Source organism: Talpa europaea (assembly GCF_964194135.1).
Source record: "Talpa europaea genome assembly, chromosome: 3".
Lineage (NCBI taxonomy): Eukaryota > Metazoa > Chordata > Mammalia > Eulipotyphla > Talpidae > Talpa > Talpa europaea.
In genome coordinates this window covers 143,782,419-143,804,370 of record NC_140069.1, presented here as the reverse complement: position 1 = coordinate 143,804,370, position 21,952 = coordinate 143,782,419, and the positions used below count along the sequence as shown (strand labels likewise).

At 62.6% G+C, this 21,952-nt stretch overlaps 1 protein-coding gene across 1 annotated transcript; it reads left to right on the top strand.

The window, feature by feature from the left end:
* Nucleotides 1-8,598: 8,598 nt before the first annotated feature.
* LOC311168599 (transient receptor potential cation channel subfamily V member 6) lies at nt 8,599-21,528 on the top strand (the record flags this gene model as incomplete). The annotated part of the gene is made up of 15 exons (XM_084230197.1): nt 8,599-8,903; nt 15,525-15,622; nt 15,706-15,828; nt 16,149-16,286; nt 16,516-16,614; nt 16,738-16,913; nt 17,304-17,450; nt 17,532-17,744; nt 18,023-18,109; nt 18,204-18,280; nt 18,492-18,657; nt 19,263-19,329; nt 19,665-19,933; nt 20,883-20,989; nt 21,249-21,528. Exons 1-15 carry the CDS (start codon nt 8,776-8,778, stop codon nt 21,526-21,528), a joined length of 2,175 nt encoding a protein of 724 aa, XP_084086323.1. The 5' UTR covers nt 8,599-8,775.
* Nucleotides 21,529-21,952: the final 424 nt, after the last annotated feature.

Here is a 21,952-nt window from a genome sequence, read left to right as displayed (position 1 = left end):
CACGGTGACTCCACCATGGTGGCCTCTGACCCAGCCCACGGAGACTCTCCTGCTCCAGGTCGAAAGGAGAACCCCCACATGGAGCGGGACTCTTCTCGGACCCCGACCCCCCCCTCTGCACATAAACCAGCTCCAGGGGCAGGACAGCTGCAGATTGTTCTCCCAGGAGAGAGGCCTCTGCCTCTGCATTTCTTTCTCCCTCTGCCCCGGGTAAGGATGGGCGAGAAGACAACCCCCAGGGCCATGACCTCAGGTCCAGCCTGACAGCTGGGAGAGGCAGTGCTCAGGAAGGGGGGATGGAGGGCGTGGCTGCTGCCACAGGTGCCTTTACTGTACACACACACACACACACACACACACACATACACTCCACACCGCGCCTTCCTCCATCCCAGCTGCAGCTCACTTCCGGCCTCTGCAGGTCAATTAATCTTCTATTCATCTTTCAAGGGCAGAAGTCAGTTCCTCCCTGTGTGGGCCGGGGATTAGCAGGTGCCCTCCCCTCCCCAGGCGCACACACCACATTCTAACCTGCACCTGCCCCGCCACCTTCCCTGGCTGCCCGCCGCCTCCTGGGCCCCGCTCTTGCCACGGTCCCGCCTTTGGGGCCTAGGAAAGGAAACGCAGCCTCCAAAGAGCTTACAGTTTCCTGACGTGGCTCATCACCCCGCAGCACACAGTGAACGCACGCTCTGCGCCACGTGCTCCCAGGGAGAGAAGCGGATGTGGTCAGCCTCTGCCCTGAGTCTCTGCAAAGAGGAGACAGTAAAGGTCACGAAGGACATGGAGAAGGAGGGCCCCCCCCACCCCAGGAGGCTGGCACCAGCTGGCTGGGTGAGGAGGGAAAACAAGAGAACATGGCCTCCGAGTTGAGCTTCAAGGGGTGAGCTGGAGTTTGTAAACCAGATAATTGACGTGAGCTCCCTCTGAGCTGGGGCAGGAGTGACGAAGGGGTGGGAAAGAAGGGGTGGGAAGGGAGAACCCCGTCTAGGAGAAAAGCCCCAGGCCCTCTTCCTCTCTACTCAGGCCAAGGGCCAACAGGAGAGTTAGAGGTGACGGCTCTCCGGGGAGGGTGGCCGTGAGGGCCCTGGGAGGGATGACACAGAAGCTGACCCTCGTGGCTGACAGGCCTCTGCTCTGGCCCCAGGGTGGGGATGGGGGAGGGCTTGCATTAAGAGGCGACTGAGTCCCCAAACACAACAACAGCAACAGAAGAAAGAAATGGGGGTGAGAGCAGAGGCTGCTGTGTGTGTTTTCCGAAGGCCTCACACTCCGGTTGTTGAATTCTCCCAAGAAGCCCACGGGTTGTTCTGGGCCAAGACAGCCCCAACAGGGCGTGAGCCTCCCCCAAGGTCAAGTGGTTATGACTGTACCCGCTTTGAAGGCAGGAAACTGAGGCTCAGAAAGGTGGAGACTCATTTGCCTAAGATAAGTCAGATGGTCATTAGCAGAGTCCGACTTTGAACCCCAGTTTATCTGCTCTGACATCTCCCCGAAGAGGGTTCCCTTTCAAGTATGTCCATAGCGGTCGTGGGGAGACAGCAAGTGATTGGCATTCCTCTGACACTGTTAGCAGAGAGAGTCTTTTTACGGCCATTATGTTGGTGAATCCTAACAACCCTGGAGAGTGAATAGGGCAAGATTACTACCCTCGTTTTTATAGAGCAGGAAGCTGATTCTCAGGGAGATTGTGTAAGTGAGGTCACGGATCTCAGCAGAGCAGAGCAGGTGAGACCCCAGGCTCCCGGGCTCCTGGAGAGGCCTGTGCCCCGGTGGCTCCTGCGCCCACCTGTATGGACAGACCCAGATGGGCGGGGCGCTACCTGGAGCCTGCACAAGGGCTGCCAGGGGGTGGGACTCCCTGAGCCTCCTTAGGGTGCATGCAATGTGCCTCTGATAGTCAGCGCTTACCTGCAACCACCAGCCCCCAAGGGTGGGCACGGAGGCCATCCCATGGGAAGCACACACTGGCACCTGCAGGCAGACTCCCAGAAGCAGCCCAACGCTCTGCCGGTCTTCTTCCCTCTGGTCTGTGCACAAAGATTGGTGGGAAGTGGTGTCTGTAGCTTAGGTCACTTCGAAGTCAGATCCTGGCGTGGGGTTCTGCCTGGCCAGTCGAAAGGGGACAGCTCAGGAAGGGGAGCCGGAGGCTCGAGAGCAGGCTGCTCTGGGATGGTAGCTGATTCTTCCTGCGGCAGAGCAGATCCCTATCAGCGATCACAGGTACACGCCATCCGCTGGCCCCGTGCGTGTGCCAAGACGCACAGGCTGAAACATATCCCACATCTACCCTCCCAGAGCCTGGGCCACGGCGCGGGGAGGTGGGGGAGGTGCTGCTGGATCGCTAAGATCTTTTTCTTCATTTCCTAGTTCCTGTTGTTGCAGTGGCTGACCACGGATCTGGCACTCTGGGTGCCTAAGTAGGTCCAGAATTGCCCAACAGCCAGCTGTCGAGAGAATGGACTGTCTGGCCCCATCCTGTACACCGCTGGGACACCCCCTGTACACCTCTGGGACACCCCCTCCTGCCCCCCAGCCCCTCCTGCCTCTCCACCTACCTCCAGCCTCCCACCACGCCCTGCTCTGGTATCTGCAGCTCTGCGGGCCCCTGCCCCAGCTGCTCCTGCCACCCAAGGGAAGGCCACCCTCCTGCAGGCTGCATCGGGGAGTGAGGGGTGCAGACTGGGCTGTGGGAGGAGGCATTTCCTCCTCCTCTGCTCCTCCATCACCCCCCCCCCCCAGCCTCTGCCTCTGCTCCCAGCCTGAGGAGCAAGGCCCACTGGTCCCGGCCCCCTCCCTCCGCAGCGTGTGCCCATACCCACTCTTGGAGCAAATCAGGCATTTGGCTTGGCTCTCATGGTGGAAGGTGGGGGGTTTGGGTGAGTGCTTGCGTGAGTGCTCGCGCTAGATAAATAGAATCCAGACAGTCCCTCCCTGGAGCCTGGTGCCTTTTCACTGAGTGACTGGAGGAGAGAGAGAGAAGCACAGGTGGGACAAGCTGGGAGAAGGCCCCTCAAATGCTGCGGGGGAGGCCTGCTGCCCAGGCTGCACCCGCTTCTGAAAGAGGCTTTGGGTCTTCAATAGTGATGATGGATTTGGGGTCCTGGCTTGATCCTGGCTCCTGAGCCCCCCGCCCTGCTGTTTCCGTTCACTCTAGGCTCAGACTGCGGCCTCAGCAGCCCCACGGCTCCCTTCACACACGCCCTGAGCGGGTGTCAGGGGCCCTGGCTGGAGCGGCATGGACAGTCGTCCTCTAGGGTCCACATTCCTGGTCTCCGGCGTGCCTCGGGCAGGGAGAGCGCAGAGGATGACTGGATTTGGGGAGCTCTGCCCTCTCCCCACCCAGAACAACTGGGTGACTGGCTCCTGGCATTTAGGAGGCCAGAGGCCCCTCTGAGCGCTGGTTTTGCCTGTCTACCTCTGTCTCTGCTTGGGGAGCAGCTTACAAGGACAGGACGCTCTCAGTGGGGGAGAGAACAGAGTCCTTTCTGACGAGGAGTGGCTTCCGAGCTCCAGCCTAAGCACAGGGAGTTTGGGGGTCGCCTGGGGCAGCCGAGAGCCTTGAAAGGAACAGGGAAACTTAAGAACCTAGAGTCCTTACTTTTGCAGATGAGGAAACTAAAAGGTGTCTTGGCCAAGGTGACTTTCCACCGTGCTCTCTGGTGGAAGTGGGGTGCGGTGGCCTGTGGCACATTGGTTCCGGCTGTTCTGCCTCTCCCAGCAGCGGCTCCCAGGCCTAGGCTTGCCTGTAACCTCTCCAGGGCTGGCCAGTCAGCACCTCTCTCCTGTCTGACTTGGATGGTTGCAGGAGAGGGCGCAGGGCCAGCTGAGGTGAGTGAGAGGATGGGGCGCAGAGCAGAGGCGTGTGGCTTTGGCAGGGGCATGGCCTGGGGTCTGGAAGAAGGAGAAGGAAGGAATAAACAGGCCCCAGAAGCCAGGCCTGCAGGACGGGACTCCGCTGCGGGAGCCCGTGGACTTTGGCCTCTCCTGCAAGCTGTGCTCTGGGGGGCCGGGGGCCACCGCGCTGACCCGTCCAGCCGGGGCAGGGGGTGGGGGAGAGGAGCAGGGCAGGTCAGGGGTCAGTGGGCTTCCCACCCCTCTCACACACCAGGAGTCGGCACCCACTTCTCCCCAGAACAGCCGGTCACTTCCGTCACCTTCTGGATGGGTGGGAACCCAGAGGCTTGGTGTCCACGCCGGGTGAGTGAGGGCCCCGGGGCCAGGGAGACCCCCTCAAGGCTGGGGGAGTGGTCTCCAGCAGAGGAGGGCGGAGGGGCAGGGGGGGGGGCAGTGACAGCGGAGGGAAAGGCCGCAGCGGGGGTGGGGAGGAGGCCGCATCTGAGGGCCTGTCCACACTTTGGGCTCCTCTGCAGAGGGCGAGGGCTTGTAACTGGAAAGTTCTGAATCGACAGCCTCTAGGGAAGAGGCCAGAAAGCAGACACGCACGTTCCGGAACAGTGCTGCGACGCGTCCACTCATTTTCACATGAAGCTGCCGAGCCTGTGTTAAAAACCATAAAGGTGCCCGAGACGGCGGAGCAGGCTGTGTCGTGGGGGTGCCCTCCCCGCGCCATGCCCACCCCCTGCTGCCTCTTCCCGCATCTCGCTCAGCCTCTCCAGATCTTTCCGACCAAGGGGTGGTAGGAAAGAGGGCAAAGGCGTGGAGCAGCGTGAGCAACTGGGGTGAGCAGAGGGCCAGGGGCGAAAGCCACATGTGGGGAAGTGTGCTGGGGGTCTGCGGGGGTGCTCAGCCCGGTGACCCGCGGAGGCTGGAGCCACACTGCGCGCCAGGCCCGTGGGATGCAGCGTCTGGGACACGGGGCTGGCAGGCGGGGACAGCAGCACGGACCCCCGCCTGGCGCCACAGAGCCAGCGTGGAGCCCCTGGCGGCCGAGCCGCTGGCCTGGCGTGCGCGCCACGTGCGTGCCGGGTGTGGGTGTGTGGGTGTGTAGGTGTGTGCGCTCGCCGCCCGCCGTCCTCTGCTCCTGCGCAAGCTTTATGGGCTGCACGGGCTGGTGAACCCGGTGACTGGAGCAAACTCCAAGCTGCCGGCTCCATCCTCGCCCCTCTGGTGCCAGGCTGCCTGCCCTGAGCGGGAGCTCGGGGCACAGGGGTGGCGGCTGGGTCAGCACGCGGCAGGGAGGCCACAGAGAGAGCACGGGGGGCGCAGCCACAGAAAGGGGGACACCACAAGCATCACGGACACACCTGCCACACACCCACAACCTCCACACATACACCCCACAACCACACAGACAATACACCCCACAACCACACACACCCCAATTCATACACCACAACCACACACACAGTACACCCCACAACCACACCCACCCACTTTATACCCTACGACCACACACATACACCCCACAACCACATGCACACACATCATACACCACAACCACACACCACACGCTCATACACACATGCGCACATCCCCGCAGGATCGAGCACAGAGGCTGAGACGGCGAGAGCAGAGCCAGCTGCAGAGCCAGCGAGCCAGAGAGGAGACTCAGGGGGCGGCAGGCGCAGCACAAGCAGAAAGAGGAAAAAAACACAAACGCAGACACTTTTTTTGCCCTAATCAGTGGTGCTCAGTGGGAGAGAGTGATTCCTCCTGGGGACCTCAGACGATGTCTGAAGACGTCTGGGGGGAGTGTGAATGGCACTGTCACCCGGCCAGGGGCGGCTTAGCGGCCTCCATGGAGAGGGACGGCTCCCCGCCCCCCACCCCCCAGCACAGGGCGATCTGCTCCCAATTACCACAGCGCCCAGGTTGGGAAACCTCGTCTGAACACACAGAAATTAGCATCAAGTAACTCCTAACCGCACTGAGCTGTGCCTCCGGCCTGTACAAACTGATTTGCACCTGCACACACAGTCACATGCACACTCGTGTGTAAACACAGGCATGTACACATAAGCACAATGCGCTGGCATGCACCCTCCACACACTCACAGTGCACACACAGTCACAATACATCTACGCATGTGCACGCACTTGCATGCACACACCCACACTCGCAGTGCACACATGTGTACATGTATGCACACAAGCATACACCCACTTGTGTGCGCAAGTGGGCACACATACTGTGCATGCACTACTCACACATGCATGTGCAGGTACTTGCATACACATATACCTGCACACTCACATGTGCACACTCTGACATGTGCATACACCGACATGTGCACACACACATGCCGTATTTCCCACCACCTCCAGCCCTGCCTGTGTGGCCTCAGAGACCAGCCTTACTGTGGCTGACCGGCTGCCCGCCCCCTCGGTGAGCCTGGAGGACTTGGCAGTTGGAAGCCAGCCTGCAGCAGGAGGAACGGGCGAGAACACCTGGGCATATTCTAGGCAGTTCCAGACCTGGTCCCCCTTCCCGCCCTGCCCCAACGGGTCCCGACCTCTTCCGCCCTCCCAAGTGTAGGAGGATCGTGGCTTTAGGATGAGGGGGTATTGGCCCTGGAGGCAGCACCCCTTGCCCTGCTGCGTGGCTCTTCCAGGAACCGTCCTGGACATGCCCTTGGGTCCAAGAACCCAGAGGACGCCGCTGCCGCCGGCCGACGCCCGGCCCCGGCTCCTGTTCCCAGTCCTGTCCCACACCCATTCAGACTCTGGGCCCAGGCCCCACCAAAGGCAACAGCAGGGGGAGGAAGCTGAGGAAGGAAAAAAAAGTCGGACTGATGGGGCTGCCTGCGCCCCCCTGGACACCCCCGAGCCATGACAAGTACCTCCTGGCCTACCCCCACCCCTGCCTTGGGCTCAGCTGGGGTCCTCGTGTGGAGCCCCACAGGATGAGGAGGGCGCGTCCACAGCACACGGGCAAACATGGCCTAATGAGCACAAAGGTCCTGGGTTCAAGGTATGGGCTCTGGCACCCTCCCCCCACCCAGCCCGAACCCACTGACCCGGGTGGGTGGGGACGGCAGCTGTTTGTTCAGGGCGCCAGGCCTGGCCTGGGGCCAGCGGGGAATAGTAGCTCTCTACCTGGCCGGCCCCTGAGATTTGAGGGCCGCCTTTCCACACCCTGCGCACTGAGATACCCCGCCTCTGCGCTGACACTCCCCCTGCCTTAAACACACACACACACACTCACACACACACACATGCACACTCCTTGCTGCGTGTCTCCTCCAGCTCTCTGAGAATGGTGGGAAACAACAGACTGGGAAGCCAGGGAGCGGGCCCTCTCCTGGGTGACTCTCAACGCCCACACAGCCTGCCTCAGCCCGCGGGCGCGGGGCTTGCCAGGGACTTTGCAGAATCCAGGACCCCCTTCCTGTCTCTCTGCCCTGGAAGAAGGCTGGGCTGATGGCCCCTGGCCCTGTCCTGCGCTGGGGGGCCAGGCGGGCACTCCTGGTCATCTTCTCCGAGTGTGCCAGGCTCCTCTCTCTGGATGCTGCCGGCGGCACTCACAGGGGCAGGGCAGGACCATGTGGGCTTCGGCTCGGGGGTCGGCCTGACCTGGCCTCTGCCCTTGACAAGAGACATGACCTTGGGTGATTTGCTTTGCACTTGGGGTTCTACTTACTCTTCTCATCAGTAACACGCGGTAACTCGCTGCGAGTTGACAGGGGACACGTGGTCTACTGCCAAGCGGGCAGCAACTGGTGAATTTATGCCGCCTCGGCCAGAAGTGGGTAGTTAAAATATTTGCACTATTGGGGGCTTATTTATAATAAAACTATTTTTTCTTGTTTATATGAAATTCAAATTGTACCGGGCACCCCGTATTTTATGGCGTAAATGCTGTGTTGGGAGGACCTGGAGAACCGGGGTGGGGGAGGCTGCCAGCCCAGCCCCAGCCCGTCCTGCTCCCAACTCCAGCAGCTCCATCCTCTGCCCTGGCCTGTGAGCTCTGGATGGAATTTACATTTTTACATCTTTAAAGGACTGTGAGAAAAACACACACACAATGAGGAAAGTGTGTGGTCAGAGGCTATATGTAGTTTGCAAAACTTAAAATATTTACATTTATTATCTGGCACTTTACAGAAAAAGTTTGCTGACCCACAGTTGGTGAGGGGGACTAAGAGCTTCCAGTGTTTATACACCTATTCTGGGCCCGGCTAGAGATTAAACTGGGTGAGTCCAGAAAATCTAAGTCTCCAGGAGGGGAAGGCACCAAAGTGGGAGCAAAGGAGGCCTGTAGAAAAGGCCCCTGAGGAAGAGGGGTGCTCCCTGGCTCACTCCTGGGGCCCCTCACTCAATCCCCAAGGCCTGCATGGCTCCTCCCTCTGCCCCCATCTCCCCAGCTAGTCTGACCTGTCCTGTCCTTTCTATAAGAGGTCACCCGGTGTCCCAAAGTCCACAAGGAGGCCTCTACAGGCTCTTTGAAGGCCTCCCCTCCCGGACTGGCCTGGGGCAGGGAGAGAGACCAGGTGGCTGGGTTTACGCAAGGCCCAGGCGGGCCAGCGCAGCGGGGCGGGCCTGTTGTTCTGTCTCTTTAAATCTCAGGTAATTTGGGAGGAGGGTGGGAGTGTCTACCTGGCTCCTGCTGGCTGCTCACTCCCCAGAGGAGCTCCCAAGCCCGCCCCACGGAGGGAGGCCCAGCTCTGCCCAGTGGCTCCAACCCAGAGTCCTCTCCAGCCTGGTGGGGACGCCAGGCCCTCGGGGACTCCTGCGCGGGCCAGGCCGTAGGAGACGGGACCTCTCCAGGGAGAGGGCAGGCCGGCCCTCGGGGGAGCTGATGTGGCTCCGAGGCTGACTCCCATCCGGGTCTGGCCTTGGCCTCAGCCCCCCAAGGAGCCGGCCCTACACTCCATGGGGTTGGTGCTGCCTGAGGAGAAGGGGCTCATTCTCTGCCTGTGGAGAAAGTTGTGTAGATGGTTCTGGAGACAGGAGCCGTGGACACAGAGTCGAGATGAGCAGAACCTGCAGCAGCAGAAGAGGTGAGCCTCCGCGGCGCCCTGCACCCGGGGTGCGCCTCACTCCTGCCCTGCCGCTCCCCCTACCCTTGCTCTTGTTGAGTGCTCTGTCTGGGCAGTCTGTCCTCGCATGCTGGCTTCTGGGGAGCATTTTGTCTCATGAGTTGGCGGCGGGGCTGGCGCCCCAGGATGCCAGGTGGAGAGAAGGCGCTGGCGTGGACACAGGTGTTTTCTGCCTGTAAGATGGCCTGTGAGCCTCTCCTGAGCACCGCCCGGGGCGAGCGCCTTGCGCCTGGGGAGAGGTGACAGCCAGCTGGATTCCCATCTCCCCTCCCGGCCCCAGCAGGCCCCTGGGGACACCTCGCCCACATCTGTGCACATGTGGGAGTGAATGAGCGAATGAATGAATGACACAGCGAGGGGGGGCTCAACCGGAGGCAGGAATGTGATCTGGCCATGACACCCCCTGCCTTTGCGGCGGCGTCGGCCAGGCCAGGCGCTGGGGGGACATGAAGACGGACGAAGCAAGGGACCCTCCCTGGAGTTGTTGGCTGTGCTGGGGGAGAGGCACAGGGGCGGCTGGCCGGACACCAGAGGAGCCTCCGCCCCGCGCTCTTGCCCCACTTCTCATCCCGGCCGAGGAGCCCGAGAGGGTCTAGCGCTGGAACTCTGCGCAAGTCTCACCTGTGGCTTCCGGGCCCTGGGGTCCCCCAGGCCTGTGGAGGCTCCTTCCCACCCCTAAGGAGGCCGGGGTGGAGCTGGAGAGGGGGAGGGAGGCGCCGGGGCGGCCTGTGGTCTATCGACCCTGGTGGGTCTCCCCACCCAGGCCCGGCACGCCAGGAGGAAGTCCTCGCTCTGGGGCCTTCCCCGGGAAGACAGAGAATAAGCCCATTCACGGGGCAAGCCCCAAGCTCTGCGTCTGGGGTCTTCCTCCATGTCCGCAGGCAACGCCCTGCCGGGAGGTGGGGGCCGCCCGGTGCCCATGTTCTCTCTTCTTTTGCGCAAGGATGGTGGGCGGCCCTGGGGGGTTCTCGGATTTGGGTTTAGCTTCCTGTCTCTCCCGCCAGCCACCCACCTCTCTCCCCCCGGGCCTGGGAGAGTGGGGGCCGAGCACATGGCTGGTGCATGACGTCTGGAGGCAACAGACCCGCATTGTTGTGGGAGAATAGGCCCTCTCTGGCGCCCCAGCCCACTCCCGGGCCTCCCTTCCCACTCTTGGACCCTGGGGCTGGGGGAGCCCCACAGTTCAGAAAGCCTGCGGGTGAGGAAGGGGCGTCAGCCTCATGCAAGAGTAAGACAGTGCAGGGCCTGGGCGCCCACCTGCCCCGCCCTGCCCCCTGCTGCAGGGGCCTGGAGGAGGGGCGGCTTGTCTGTGGGCTCCTGGTGTCATTGGCTGCCGATGCCGCCCCACATCGCTTGGTTCCGTGGCCTCTGTCTTCCTCTCCTCCTGGACAGCAGGAGCCTGGCGCACTGGGTTCCCAGCGGGGTCGGGCACACTCTAGAACTGTCTGTGTCAGCCAGACTAAGTGGCAACGTGGCAGCGGGAGGGACATGAGAGGCCAGTGTCAGAGAGCAAATGGATTGTGGGCAAGGCGTCGCTGACGGAAGGGGAGCACGGTGCAGTGGGAACCAGCAACCCCCGTGTTTCAGCTCCCCCAAGTGCACCAGGAGCCTGGGCCTGTCAGCATCCTTGGAGGGAGCCAGCCAGGGGCTCTCGGTGGGCTTGGGGGTGCGGAGAAGGGATGGCTCCCTGATGACGGGGGCTTCCTCTCTGGGGTCTCAGTCACCCGCTCCCCGCGTTTCTGTCACATCATTGGGCTGTATTCTCTCCTCTTGTTTCCTCTGCCTCGTTTCTCCCTGGGCCTGGAATTGTCTTCCTCCCTGAGGTCCCATGTCCCAGGCATTTCTGGAGCCTGAAGCTCTGCGCCAGAATGAAGTGTGCGGAATGAAGCTGTCCTGACCCTGCGCTCAGCTGGCTCAGGGGCCCGCAGCTAAACGCAGGTGCATCTGCTTGGAGTAAAGCATCTGCTTGGAGCATGGCAGGAACCGCGGGGCGCGTGGGGCCAGTGTCCAGAGGCTGCTGCAGAAACCACCGCCCCTGCTGGCACCTTCTCCCTCCCCCTGGTGGGGGGACACTGAGATCCCCTACATTAGCTGGGCAGCTGGATAGGCTGACAGCTCTGCCGTGAGGAGCGCCCAGACTCCCTCCGCGGTAAATTCCCAGCCCCAAACCTGCCCGTGCAGGGCCGATGGGGCAGTGACAGGCGCCGGTCTGGGCTTCCCCTTCTGGCCGCCCAGAGACAGCTGGAGGGAGGCGGCCGGTGAGTGGCCGTGGCCGGTGCGGGCCTGCTCCCCACATGCCATTCCTTCCTCCACCTGAGGTCACCGCTCAGCTGGCGCCCCGCTCCCCAGAAAAGTCCGGGAGAGCCACAAAACGAGAAGAACCACATAATTTTGTGGCGAGAGCCTAAGGCCAAGTTCTTGGCCCGGTTTTCTGCCTTAACTCTGTGTGGTCTGGCCAGCACTGGACAGCTGCCTCGACTTCCTTGGATGCAAAGTGAGAGAAGGATTTAGTCCATGGGACGGGGTCGTAAGGAGTCAGAGGGATCACCTGGGAGATGCTGCTTCGGAAGCTGGAAAGCACATTTCACAAAGGGGGCCGTTATGATGGAAACCTGTGAGAAGACAGCGCCTGCTGGCCAGGCCGGTGCCGCAAATATCTCCTGGCAGAGCAGGATGCGCCCGATGGTGCCCAGCTGCCTCTGGGCACCCTCCCTGGCCCCTGGGCACACCCGTTGCTCGTGGCACTCATGGAGACACCAGGAGACCCCATGGACCAGGTCCACCCAGGCCTGGGGCTGCCCGACCTGTCCCCGTCCCTGACTCACAGGGACAGGAGGGTGACACGCCATCGGTCCTGTCCCAGCTCTGCCTCCAGGGCCTGGGGACGCGGCACTCCGGGCTCCACGCCGCCCTCTCCAACCAGCACAGAAGGGGCTGCATTTCTAGGGGCTCTCCAGCCCCGAACGTTCTGACGTGGATTCTCCTCCAGACACTCTTGAGCCTGCCTGTTTCCCAGCAACCAAAGACAAACCTCCACTCGAGCACACGACACACATGTGCGTGCACACGCAGGTGTGTCCTCAGCGCAGGGCACGCGGAGACAGCGGGCAGAGGCATCTGCCAGGGGCCGGAGAGAACCCTCAGGGGCCGCCCGTGACCTGATCACAAAAGCCGGGCTGGGTTCCGCGCCAGGAATCTTACACGGGGCTGCTGCGCGTGTGATATTGAGCTTGACCGTTTGATTGAATAATTGCCAAATAAAACAGTGTAAATCCTGACAACACCTCTCACGCTGCTAGAGCTGCCGGTTCACTCCCTGGATTCCTTTTGTGACTTGCTCAGTGGCTGCTCAGACAGCTTTCCTCGCGGTTTCCCTCTCAGTGGAACAGGTGAGGAGTTACGAGGAGGAGCCGTGCCGGAAAGTCTCTTGGATGTGCCGCGTCCTTGTTTAACACAATGGGTGCTGACTCATCACCCTCTCACCCCGGGTTTCTCTGTGGCCCTGATCCGCGTGGCAGGCAGGATGAGTCTGTCTGGGGGCTGCGCTGTGTGAGCTGCTGAGCGGCCCTAACCCCCACCCCTGGCGGCACAGACGCGCTGTCCCCCAGCTCTGGTCCCTGCTGGACGCCTCTCCCGACAGGAAGCTGGGGCACCTGACTGTCTCCACACGGGGCGCCAGGTCCCCTGGGGGACAGATAGGGGCTCACCCCTGGGGAGAACCACGGCTCTCAGCCACCTGCTGTCTGGGAGGGATCTCGGGGTAGTGGTGTCAGGTGTTCTGCCCAATAAGGTAAAATCTTCCCTTTGGAGGGAGAGTGCTTGTCGGGCTGGGGCTGTGTTCTCAGCCCCCCGGCTTCCTGTGAGGATGTGCAGACTTGCTCCAGCTCGAAGCTTCTGTGCTGGGCCGTGAGTGAAGAAACTGCAGGTGCCTCGGGCACAGGAATCCTCCACAGACCTGCTCTGGGGCTTTTTTATGGGGCCCAAGGGCAGGCAGGTGTGTGGCCAGGCGTGAGGGAGGGCCTCCTCGGCTGCCCCCTGGCGGCCGGTGCTGCTACTGCAGGCAGAGGCTCCATCTCCAAGGGTCGGCGGTCGACGGTCCCTAACCCTAACCCTAATCCCCTTTCTGAGGGATTTGGGGTTTGCCAACCAGATGAGGCCTGTTTTCCATTAACTTTGTATCTCAGATAAACCACAACAGTGTTGCTAGCCTAGGACATCCCGAACACTGCAGGGGACATACTGAAATGGAAAAATAATTGGTTGTGTCCTGAAATTTCAAATCTAACTGAACTTTGTATCACGGGTCAGTCTGTCCAGCTGAGGCTTAAGGGGAGCTTCTGCTTTCCCAGGCGCCCCAGGGTGGTCAGGCAAGCAGAGGCACACAGGGAGAATGAGGTTTGTGAGGAGCATTTGTGGGCCTCAGAGATATGTAGAGGCTTGAGATATGGCCCAGCGCTGACTGGCCTGCCCGCTCCCAACTTAGGGAGCAGAACGCTGGACGTGAGTGAGGGGCCCCCAGGAGTCACCTCTAGTTTTCCCAGTAATCTTTCATACATTTCGTCAAAATGGGGTGCAAAACTAGAAGTGCGTGGAGGCTGGGCAGAGGGTACAAAGATGACACGTGTCTATCCTGTGCCCTCAAGCGCCTGGTGTAGGGAACACACGTGCTGATCACAGCACACAGCGAGAGACGCACAATCAAGGGAAGGCAGAGCAGAGTGTGACCTTTGTGCATGCACATGAGCTTGTGCCTATGCAGTTGTGTGCATGTGTGTGCACACTTGTGCACAGCGCACACATACATGTATGTGCAGTGCGTTGTGCAGTGTGATGCGTGGGCAGTGCATGTGTGCACATGTGTGCAGGTGTGCACGTCTGTGTGGTGTGCACATGTGATTGTGTTCAGTGCATATGTGCATGCGCTCTCTGTGTGTGTGGCCATAGTGCTGACCCTGGAAACCTAGAGCGGAAGGCTTCGGGCAAATGGTTGGAGAGGTGATGGCGGCGGGGTGTGAGGAAGCCTCGACTCGCAGCTGTGTTTATACACCAAACATACTATTTTTTACTCAGATTATATGTTTGCCCGAGGTTGGCTGAGAGGGTGGCTGATGGAGATAAGGGGGGCCAGTGGAGCTGAGCCCCCTTTGGGCACCCTGCTCATTCACCCAATGTGCAGGGGGTGACAGTGAGCGTCTCCCATGTGTGGGGCGTCGCCGCGGGCACGGGGAGTGGAACAGTGGCCGGTGGCGGGACAGGAGCCGTGCCACGGTCGGTCACGGGCTTCCGGAGGAGGCGGCCTGGCGAGGGCTGGCAGGGCGAGACCCGGGTCTGAGGGGGAGAGGGAGTTGCGGAGCGCAAGGGCCGTGAAGGGCCTCGTTTCGCCTCCTTGGGCACGCGAGGACCCTTGAGTTTCCTTGGCGGTGACTGCCGCTGCCCTGGGCAGAGCATCTTGGCAGCACGGAGGAGAAGGAGGGGCTCGGGGTAACTGGGGGGGGGGGACCAAGTTAGAACGTCTTGCTGACCTTGGCTAGAGAACAAGGACGCGGTTTAACGAGGTCAGGGCCGAGCAGGGAGGGCCCAGGAACAGGGTCTGGGCCGCCTCCCGGCGTGAGGCAGGGGCTGGGGTCTGGTGCTCCTCCCTGCTCTGCTGACCCCTCACCCCAGCTGGAGTCCCCGTTTCTGCCAGCACATCGCCACGTGGGCTCCTCTGGCTCCCGCGCGCCCTGGCCGAGCGCCCTCGGATAAGCAGGACTGTTTGCGCCCACGGAGAGCCAAAGGCTCTGGGCGGAGGGAGGAGACTGACCCAGGGGCCCACGTCCTTGTAGGGTGAGGCTTGATTGTAAACACTGGCTTCGGTTTATTGTAAGGAAACACCTCAAGAGCGGGTTTGGGGAGTCACAGAAGAGGACGTTTGCCTGAGACAAGGAACACGGAGGGAGTAGGAGAGCCCGTCTGCTCGAGGGCCCTGGGCGGGAGGGGTTCGCTGCTGTTTCTGACTTTCTGACTGAGCTCTGCGGAAGCTGCCACGGGCGGGCGAGGGCAGCCAACCCACCCCCACACCACACACACACACACACACACACACACACTCGCTCTGGGCCCTGCTGAGCTGCTGGCCGGAGGGCATCGTGCACCAGGGCAAAGCCTGCTGTCTACCTGCTGTCTACCTGACTCCCTGCATGGCATGAGGGTGGAATTCCCGCACCCCTGGTCCTTGAAAACAAGGCTTATCTTGGAGGTGATCCCAGGGCACGTAGGGAGGCTAAGCCAGCTTGCTCCAGAGGTCAGGAAGTCAGGAGCTGAGCAAGGGCTCCGCCCCCCGGCCTGACAGGCACAGCTGGGCCTGCCAGGTAGCAGCCCGGTGCTGCTCCCCCACACCAGCCGAGAGGGGGAACGATGGTTTGGGGTAACTCCCTGGTCAGGATGAAAGTGATCAGGCACCCCATGTACCCCAGAGGCTATACTTCCCCTGCTCAAGGACTGCAGGGCTCCTGGCTATTGAGGCGCCCAGTTTTGCGTTTGATGAAGCCAAGTCCACACGGGGCAGGCTCCGGAGGCCACTTCCGACCCATCCCTTTGCAGGATCTGGGAGTCTCCCCTCCTTCTAGCTGCCAAAGAGAACGACGTCCAGACTCTCAACAAGCTGCTCAAATATGGGACCTGCGAGGTGTGTCAGAGAGGTGAGGGCAGAGCCCCAGACGCCCGCGGAGCCCCAGATCTCCGTGGTCCCCAATCCCTGACCCACACGGCTGTTTCCCTGCAGGGGCCCTGGGGGAGACGGCCCTGCACATCGCCGCGCTCTACGACAACCTGGAGGCCGCCCTGGTGCTGATGGAGGCGGCCCCGCAGCTGGTCTTTGAGCCCATGACCTCTGAGCTGTATGAGGGTGAGCGGCCAGCGGCCCGGGACGGACGGAAGGGGTGGCCTGCTGGGTAGATCAGTTGGGGAGATCAAGGAAAGAACTGGGTCCCCTGCTCATTTCACCCCTCTGCATCTCCCTTCTTGCTTCGCTGCTTATCATTGCACACCTGACGCGGAACCACCCGAGAGAAGGGGGTGCTGCTGGCTCCCCTGGGAACCCGACCAGCCCCAGTCTCCCCACCCTCACCTACTCCAGGCTGCCCTGGCAAGTGGATGGAGGGTAGATGCGGGAGGGCCCCTGCAGGATCCTGGGGCCGGAGCCCTGACGAGGGTCTCTCCGACCAGGCCAGACCGCCCTGCACATAGCCGCCGTGAACCAGAATGTGAACTTGGTGCGAGCCCTGCTCGCCCACGGGGCCAGCGTCTCCGCCAGAGCCACGGGCTTGGCCTTCCACTACAGCCCCCGCAACCTCATCTACTTCGGTGAGCGCCAGGCCCAGGGCTGGGGGCAGAGGGGGGCTCCACGCCTGGGAGGATGGGAAAGGCCTGGGGTCAGCCCACACAAGGGTGAAGGCCAGAGGCCAGAGCCCCCCCCCCCACCCCCATCCCTGCCTCTGGCTGTGCCGACCCAGAGCTGAGGCGGGGGGAGGAGGCCAGCCCTGGGGTCTGCCCTGGGGTCCTGGCTCTCAGGCCATGGCCCCTCGTCCCCCAGGGGAGCACCCTCTGTCCTTTGCTGCCTGCGTGGGCAACGAGGAGATTGTGCGGCTGCTCATCGAGCACGGAGCTGACATCCGCGCCCAGGACGCCCTGGGTGAGGCTGCGGTGGGGGAGGGCCGGGGGCTAGGGAGGGTGGGGCCAGCAGCCTGGGCCTGGGGAGCCCCCTGTGGGTTTCAGGGACCTCAGGCCCATGGTCACGTGCCCCCGCGCCCCCCAGGAAACACGGTGCTGCACCTCCTCATCCTCCAACCCAACAAGACCTTCGCCTGCCAGATGTACAGCCTGTTGCTGTCCTACGACGGGCGCGGGGACCACCTGCAGTCCCTGGAGCTGGTGCCCAACCACCAGGGCCTCACCCCCTTCAAGCTGGCCGGGGTGGAGGGCAACACCGTGGTGAGTGCCCCCCCCCTCCCCCAGGCCTGCAGATGCCCTTGCCCGACACACCTGGTCCCCGAGAAATAGACACACATGGTGTCCTGGTGTCCCGGAGCTTAGGGCCACCTCAGATGGCCCTTCCCTGTGGGCTGGCTGTCTCGTTGCCTTCTTGCCCATTTTCCCTCCGGGGTGCTGAGGCTCATGGAGTCCGGGCCCCACCCTGGGCGCTCTGTGACCCCCACGTGCACCTGCCCTTCCGGCCCACAGAGCAGCCCCAAGCTCTCGGCTCCTCTTCCCAGGCTGCGGAGGGACGTCCAGGGAGTGGAGGGGTCCTGGCGCCGGCGTGACCCCTCCTGTCCCGAGGCTGGGGGCAGAGCGGAGCCGCCCCTGACTCGCCTGTGCCCCCAGATGTTTCAGCACCTGATGCAGAGGCGCAAGCACATCCAGTGGACGTACGGGCCGCTGACCTCCACGCTCTACGACCTCACGGAGATCGACTCCTCGGGGGACGAGCAATCCCTGCTGGAGCTGATCATCACCACCAAGAAGCGGGAGGTGGGGGTCTGCGGGGGCCGGGGCCCAGCGGGCGGGAGGCGGGGGTGGGGGGAGCGGCTGGCTCCATGCCCTCCCGTGCAGGCGCGGCAGATCCTGGACCAGACGCCGGTGAGGGAGCTGGTGAGCCTCAAGTGGCGGCGGTACGGGCGGCCGTACTTCTGCGTGCTGGGCGCCATATACCTGCTGTACATCGTCTGCTTCACCATGTGCTGCGTCTACCGCCCGCTGAAGCCCAGGAGCAGCAACCGCACCAGCCCCAGGGACAACACCCTCCTGCAGCAGAAGCTTCTGCAGGTGACCTGGGGCGGCACCGCTCTGGGTGGGGGGCGGCTCCACGCCCTTTCTCTGGTCCTGTCTTGCACCCCACGTGCCCCCCAGCCCCTCCCTTGCCGGTCTAAAAGGCACAAACCCAACATGCATGCTCCCTGCAACACACACAATCGCCCCAAAGCAGCACGAGGTGGCCAAGCCCTTAACAGCAATCTGGGGGGCGGGAGCCTGGGCAAAGGACACTGACCCCTCCAGGCAGAGGCCCGGGGCCCCTGAGTGTGCTGACCACGTGTCCCCCTCAGGAGGCCTACATGACCCCCCAGGATGACATTCGGCTGGCGGGGGAGCTGGTGACGGTCATCGGAGCTGTGGTCATCCTGCTCGTAGAGGTGCGGCGTGGACGGGATTCCGGGGCGGTGTGGGCCCCCGCGCCCCGCGGGCTCCCTCTGCAAGCACCTTGCTGTGTCCCTGGCCTCCCTCCAGATCCCAGACATCTTCCGGGTCGGGGTCACACGCTTCTTCGGGCAGACCATCCTCGGAGGGCCGTTCCACGTCCTCATGTGAGTCTCCTTCCTCTCCCCGGCCCCCTTGCTAGAGCCACGCTCTCCTCCCTGGGCTCCTGAGCTCTGGAGAGCCCCAGGCCCAGGGCGCCAGGCAGCATGCGGCCCTGTGCTCGGAGCTGGCGGAGGGCGGATCCGAGTGTCCGAGTCACACTTGCCCTCGGCCCCTGCGCAGCCCCAGGCCCCTCTCACCCGCCCTCCGCTCCCCCAGCATCACCTACGCCTGCATGGTGCTGGTCACGCTGGTGATGCGGCTCACCAACGCCAACGGGGAGGTGGTGCCCATGTCCTTCGCCCTGGTGCTGGGCTGGTGCAACGTCATGTACTTCGCCCGCGGATTCCAGATGCTGGGCCCCTTCACCATCATGATCCAGAAGGTCCGTGTCTCCTGTAAGCCGCCTCGAGAGAGGGCTCCAGGGGCGCCAGCACTTCCGTGGAGGGCCAGGCAGTCGCGGGTCAGGCTTCCCAGGCCTGGGGGCCTCTGCTGCTGTTCTTGTTTCTCTCTGCCTTCGCCTCCTCTCTGCCTCCGACCTTCCTCTTTTTTTTTAAAGATTTATTTATTTATTTATACAAGCACTGGGTACAGTCAGAAGCACGGGTTGGGAGGGTGAGAGAACTCACCAGAGCCAGAGCGGGGAGCAGAGCAGGCAGAAGGACCGAAGGACACTGCTGAGGGGAGCAGCGGGCGGCAGGAGAGGTCTGCGCGCCATGTGGGACCCTCGCCCAGTGGCCGGGGATCAAACCGACGCTGCAGAGCTTCGCAGCCCAGCGCTCAACGGGAGGCCCGCTTCCTCTTCTTTCAACTATGGAGAAACAGCTCTGTGGGCTGCAGCAAACAGGATCTGGAGCGTGGCCTGCAGGCCAGGGCACACCTGTCCTGGGGCGGAGCCGCCAGCGGCTCAGTCAGGCCTGCGAGGGGCTGCAGGGGCAGTTGCACCAGGGACCAGTGTGGAGACGCCCTCCCTCCCCTGCCTCCCTCTAGATGATTTTTGGTGACCTGATGAGATTCTGCTGGCTGATGGCCGTGGTCATCCTGGGCTTTGCCTCGGGTAAGGCATCTGGCCAGGAGGGGAGGGGAGGCTGGAGGAGCGGCAGGAGCAGAGAGTAACTCTGGATAAACCTGGAGTGGGGGACGCAGAGGTCAGAGGCCCTCTGAGGATGGCACGTCCTTCAGAGTGAGGGAAAGCTGGGCGCATCGGGGAGAGACGGCTTGCGGGGCCAGGAGGACGGGGCCTCTGGAGAAAAGGAAGCCAAAGTGTCGGGGATGGAGGGCTGGGCCGGGATACAGGAGATGAGGGACGTGAAGCTGAGATGGGCAACACAGAGCTGCCTGTGGTGGAGGATGCGGTTGCCATGGTAACCCTCACCCCCTGGGGTGGAGCAGCCTTCTATATCATCTTCCAGACGGAGGACCCCAACGAGCTGGGCCATTTCTTCGATTACCCCATGGCCCTGTTCAGCACCTTCGAGCTTTTCCTCACCATCATCGACGGACCCGCCAACTACGATGTGGACCTGCCCTTCATGTACAGCATCACCTACGCCGCCTTCGCCATCATCGCCACGCTGCTCATGCTCAACCTCCTCATCGCCATGATGGGCGACACCCACTGGCGGGTGGCCCATGAGCGGGATGAGCTCTGGAGGGCTCAGGTGAGGGCCCTGGTGGCGGGGAGGGCTAGTGCCCTTCACCCCCTCCCTGTCCAGCTGGGAGGGAGGCACGGAATTCTGCCCCCAGACGCGTAAGGACAGTCACTGCCCAGTCCAGAAGGCTGCAGAGCACAGAAGCCGTGGGCTTGCAGCCCGGCCAAGCCCCACTGTGACAGGTGGTTCTGGAAGAAAGCCTCTGTCCTTTCTAGAACAGTCAGCAAGGACGAGAGGGGCAGGAAGTGAAGTAAATGGTGATTGACACTAGATTGGGTAAATTCCGTTGCTGAGCGAACACTGAAGTGTCGCATCGCCTTGGTGATATTGAAGCCTGCAAAATCTGACCCAGAAAAATTGGGGCTGTTCAAAACAAGGCCACAAAGGCTTCTCGAGAAGCAGGCGCTGATTCCCTCGGTCACCACAACGGAGACAAAAGATCATCCAATGAATCACATTGTCATTTTCATATATACTTAGAAAGTCATTTATCTCCACAAAAATAATTTCATCCAAATAAAAATGGAAGGCCCCCAAACAAGGCGGCAGGGACCGGTGGGTGCTCTGTGCGACATGGAAGGCAAGACACCCGCACGCCCAGCGGGGCTTGCTGAGGGAAGCCCCCTTGTCGTGCCGATGGGCGGCCTGGACGTCTCAGGCCTGTCCATGTTTGGCAACAGCCTTCAGGGCTGCCGGGCCAAGCGGCCTCGCGCTCTCAGGAGCCCCTCCCTTGCTTAGCCAGGGGCTCAGCATCCGCCTGGGGCTCCAGTCCCACCGGCCCTCCCCTGTGGAAGTGGGCAGCATTGTAAGGGTGGCGTGACCTCTGGGAGACCTGGAGTGCCTGTGTTTCTTGTTCTGCTGTCCTCCCTCTGCCCAGCCCCCTGCCCCCCCTCCACCCCTTCTTGGTCTGCACCCAGCCCGGTGGCCTCACTGATTTCCCCTCCGCGCCCACACGCAGGTCGTGGCCACCACAGTGATGCTGGAGCGCAAGCTGCCTCGCTGCCTGTGGCCTCGCTCCGGGATCTGTGGGCGAGAATACGGGCTGGGGGACCGCTGGTTCCTGCGGTGAGTGCTGGGGCGGGGGGGGGGGGGGGGTGTGAGGTGGGGGGGTTGGGATCCTGCTGTCCAGAGAGCCTCCTGCTCCCTAGGCCTGTTCCGGACGCTGCCACTGCGGGGAAGGCGCCCCTGAGAGCAGACCAGGGCGGCAGCTCCCCAAGGCCTAGTGCCCAGACCAGAGGAACCCAGAGGCCAGCCACGCGGGGCTGGGGTGCAGAGGGGAGACCGGCCTGGGGTCTGCCGGCTCTCAAGCCTCTGGGTTCCGCAGGGTGGAAGACAGACAGGATCTCAACCGGCAGCGGATTCGGCGCTACGCACAGGCCTTCTACAACCCCGGCGCCGAGGACTTGGACAAAGACTCGGAAAAGCAGCTGCCCAGCCGCACCTTTGGCCCCCACCTGTCCCTTCCCACCCCCTCCGTGTCCCGGAGCACCTCCCGCAGCAGCACCAACTGGGAGAGGCTTCGGCAGGGCACCCTGAGGAGGGAGCTGAGGGGCTTGGTGAACAGGGCCCTGGAGGATGGCGAGGGCTGGGAGTACCAGATCTGAGGGCACACCCCTGCCACGGCCACGCCACGCCCCAGGCCGGGCAGGAGAGGCCTGGACGGAAAGGACTGAGGAACGCAGCTGGCCTCTCCACCACGGAAACCCAGAGGACCTGGCCTGTCCCCTGGGGAGGACGCGCCCTGGCGGGTCTGACCCGAGTTCCCTGCACTGTCAGCAAAGCACTTTACCGAAGGGCTGGCCTCGGGCACCCAGCCCCGCCGCCGGGTCACAGTGGGAGGGACGGCCCTCCCCAGGGTGCTCAGACAGCTTCCGGAGAGGGTGGGGGGAGCGCGGGAGTCGGGGAAGGTACTGCTTTGGAGGGTGGTCGAAGCCTTCTAATAAAGTCGTTACCTGCTCTGCCCCGGCCTCCTGCTCCCTCCCGCAGCCCTGTCCTCTGCCCGTGCTCCCAAGTGCTCCCAAAGACCCC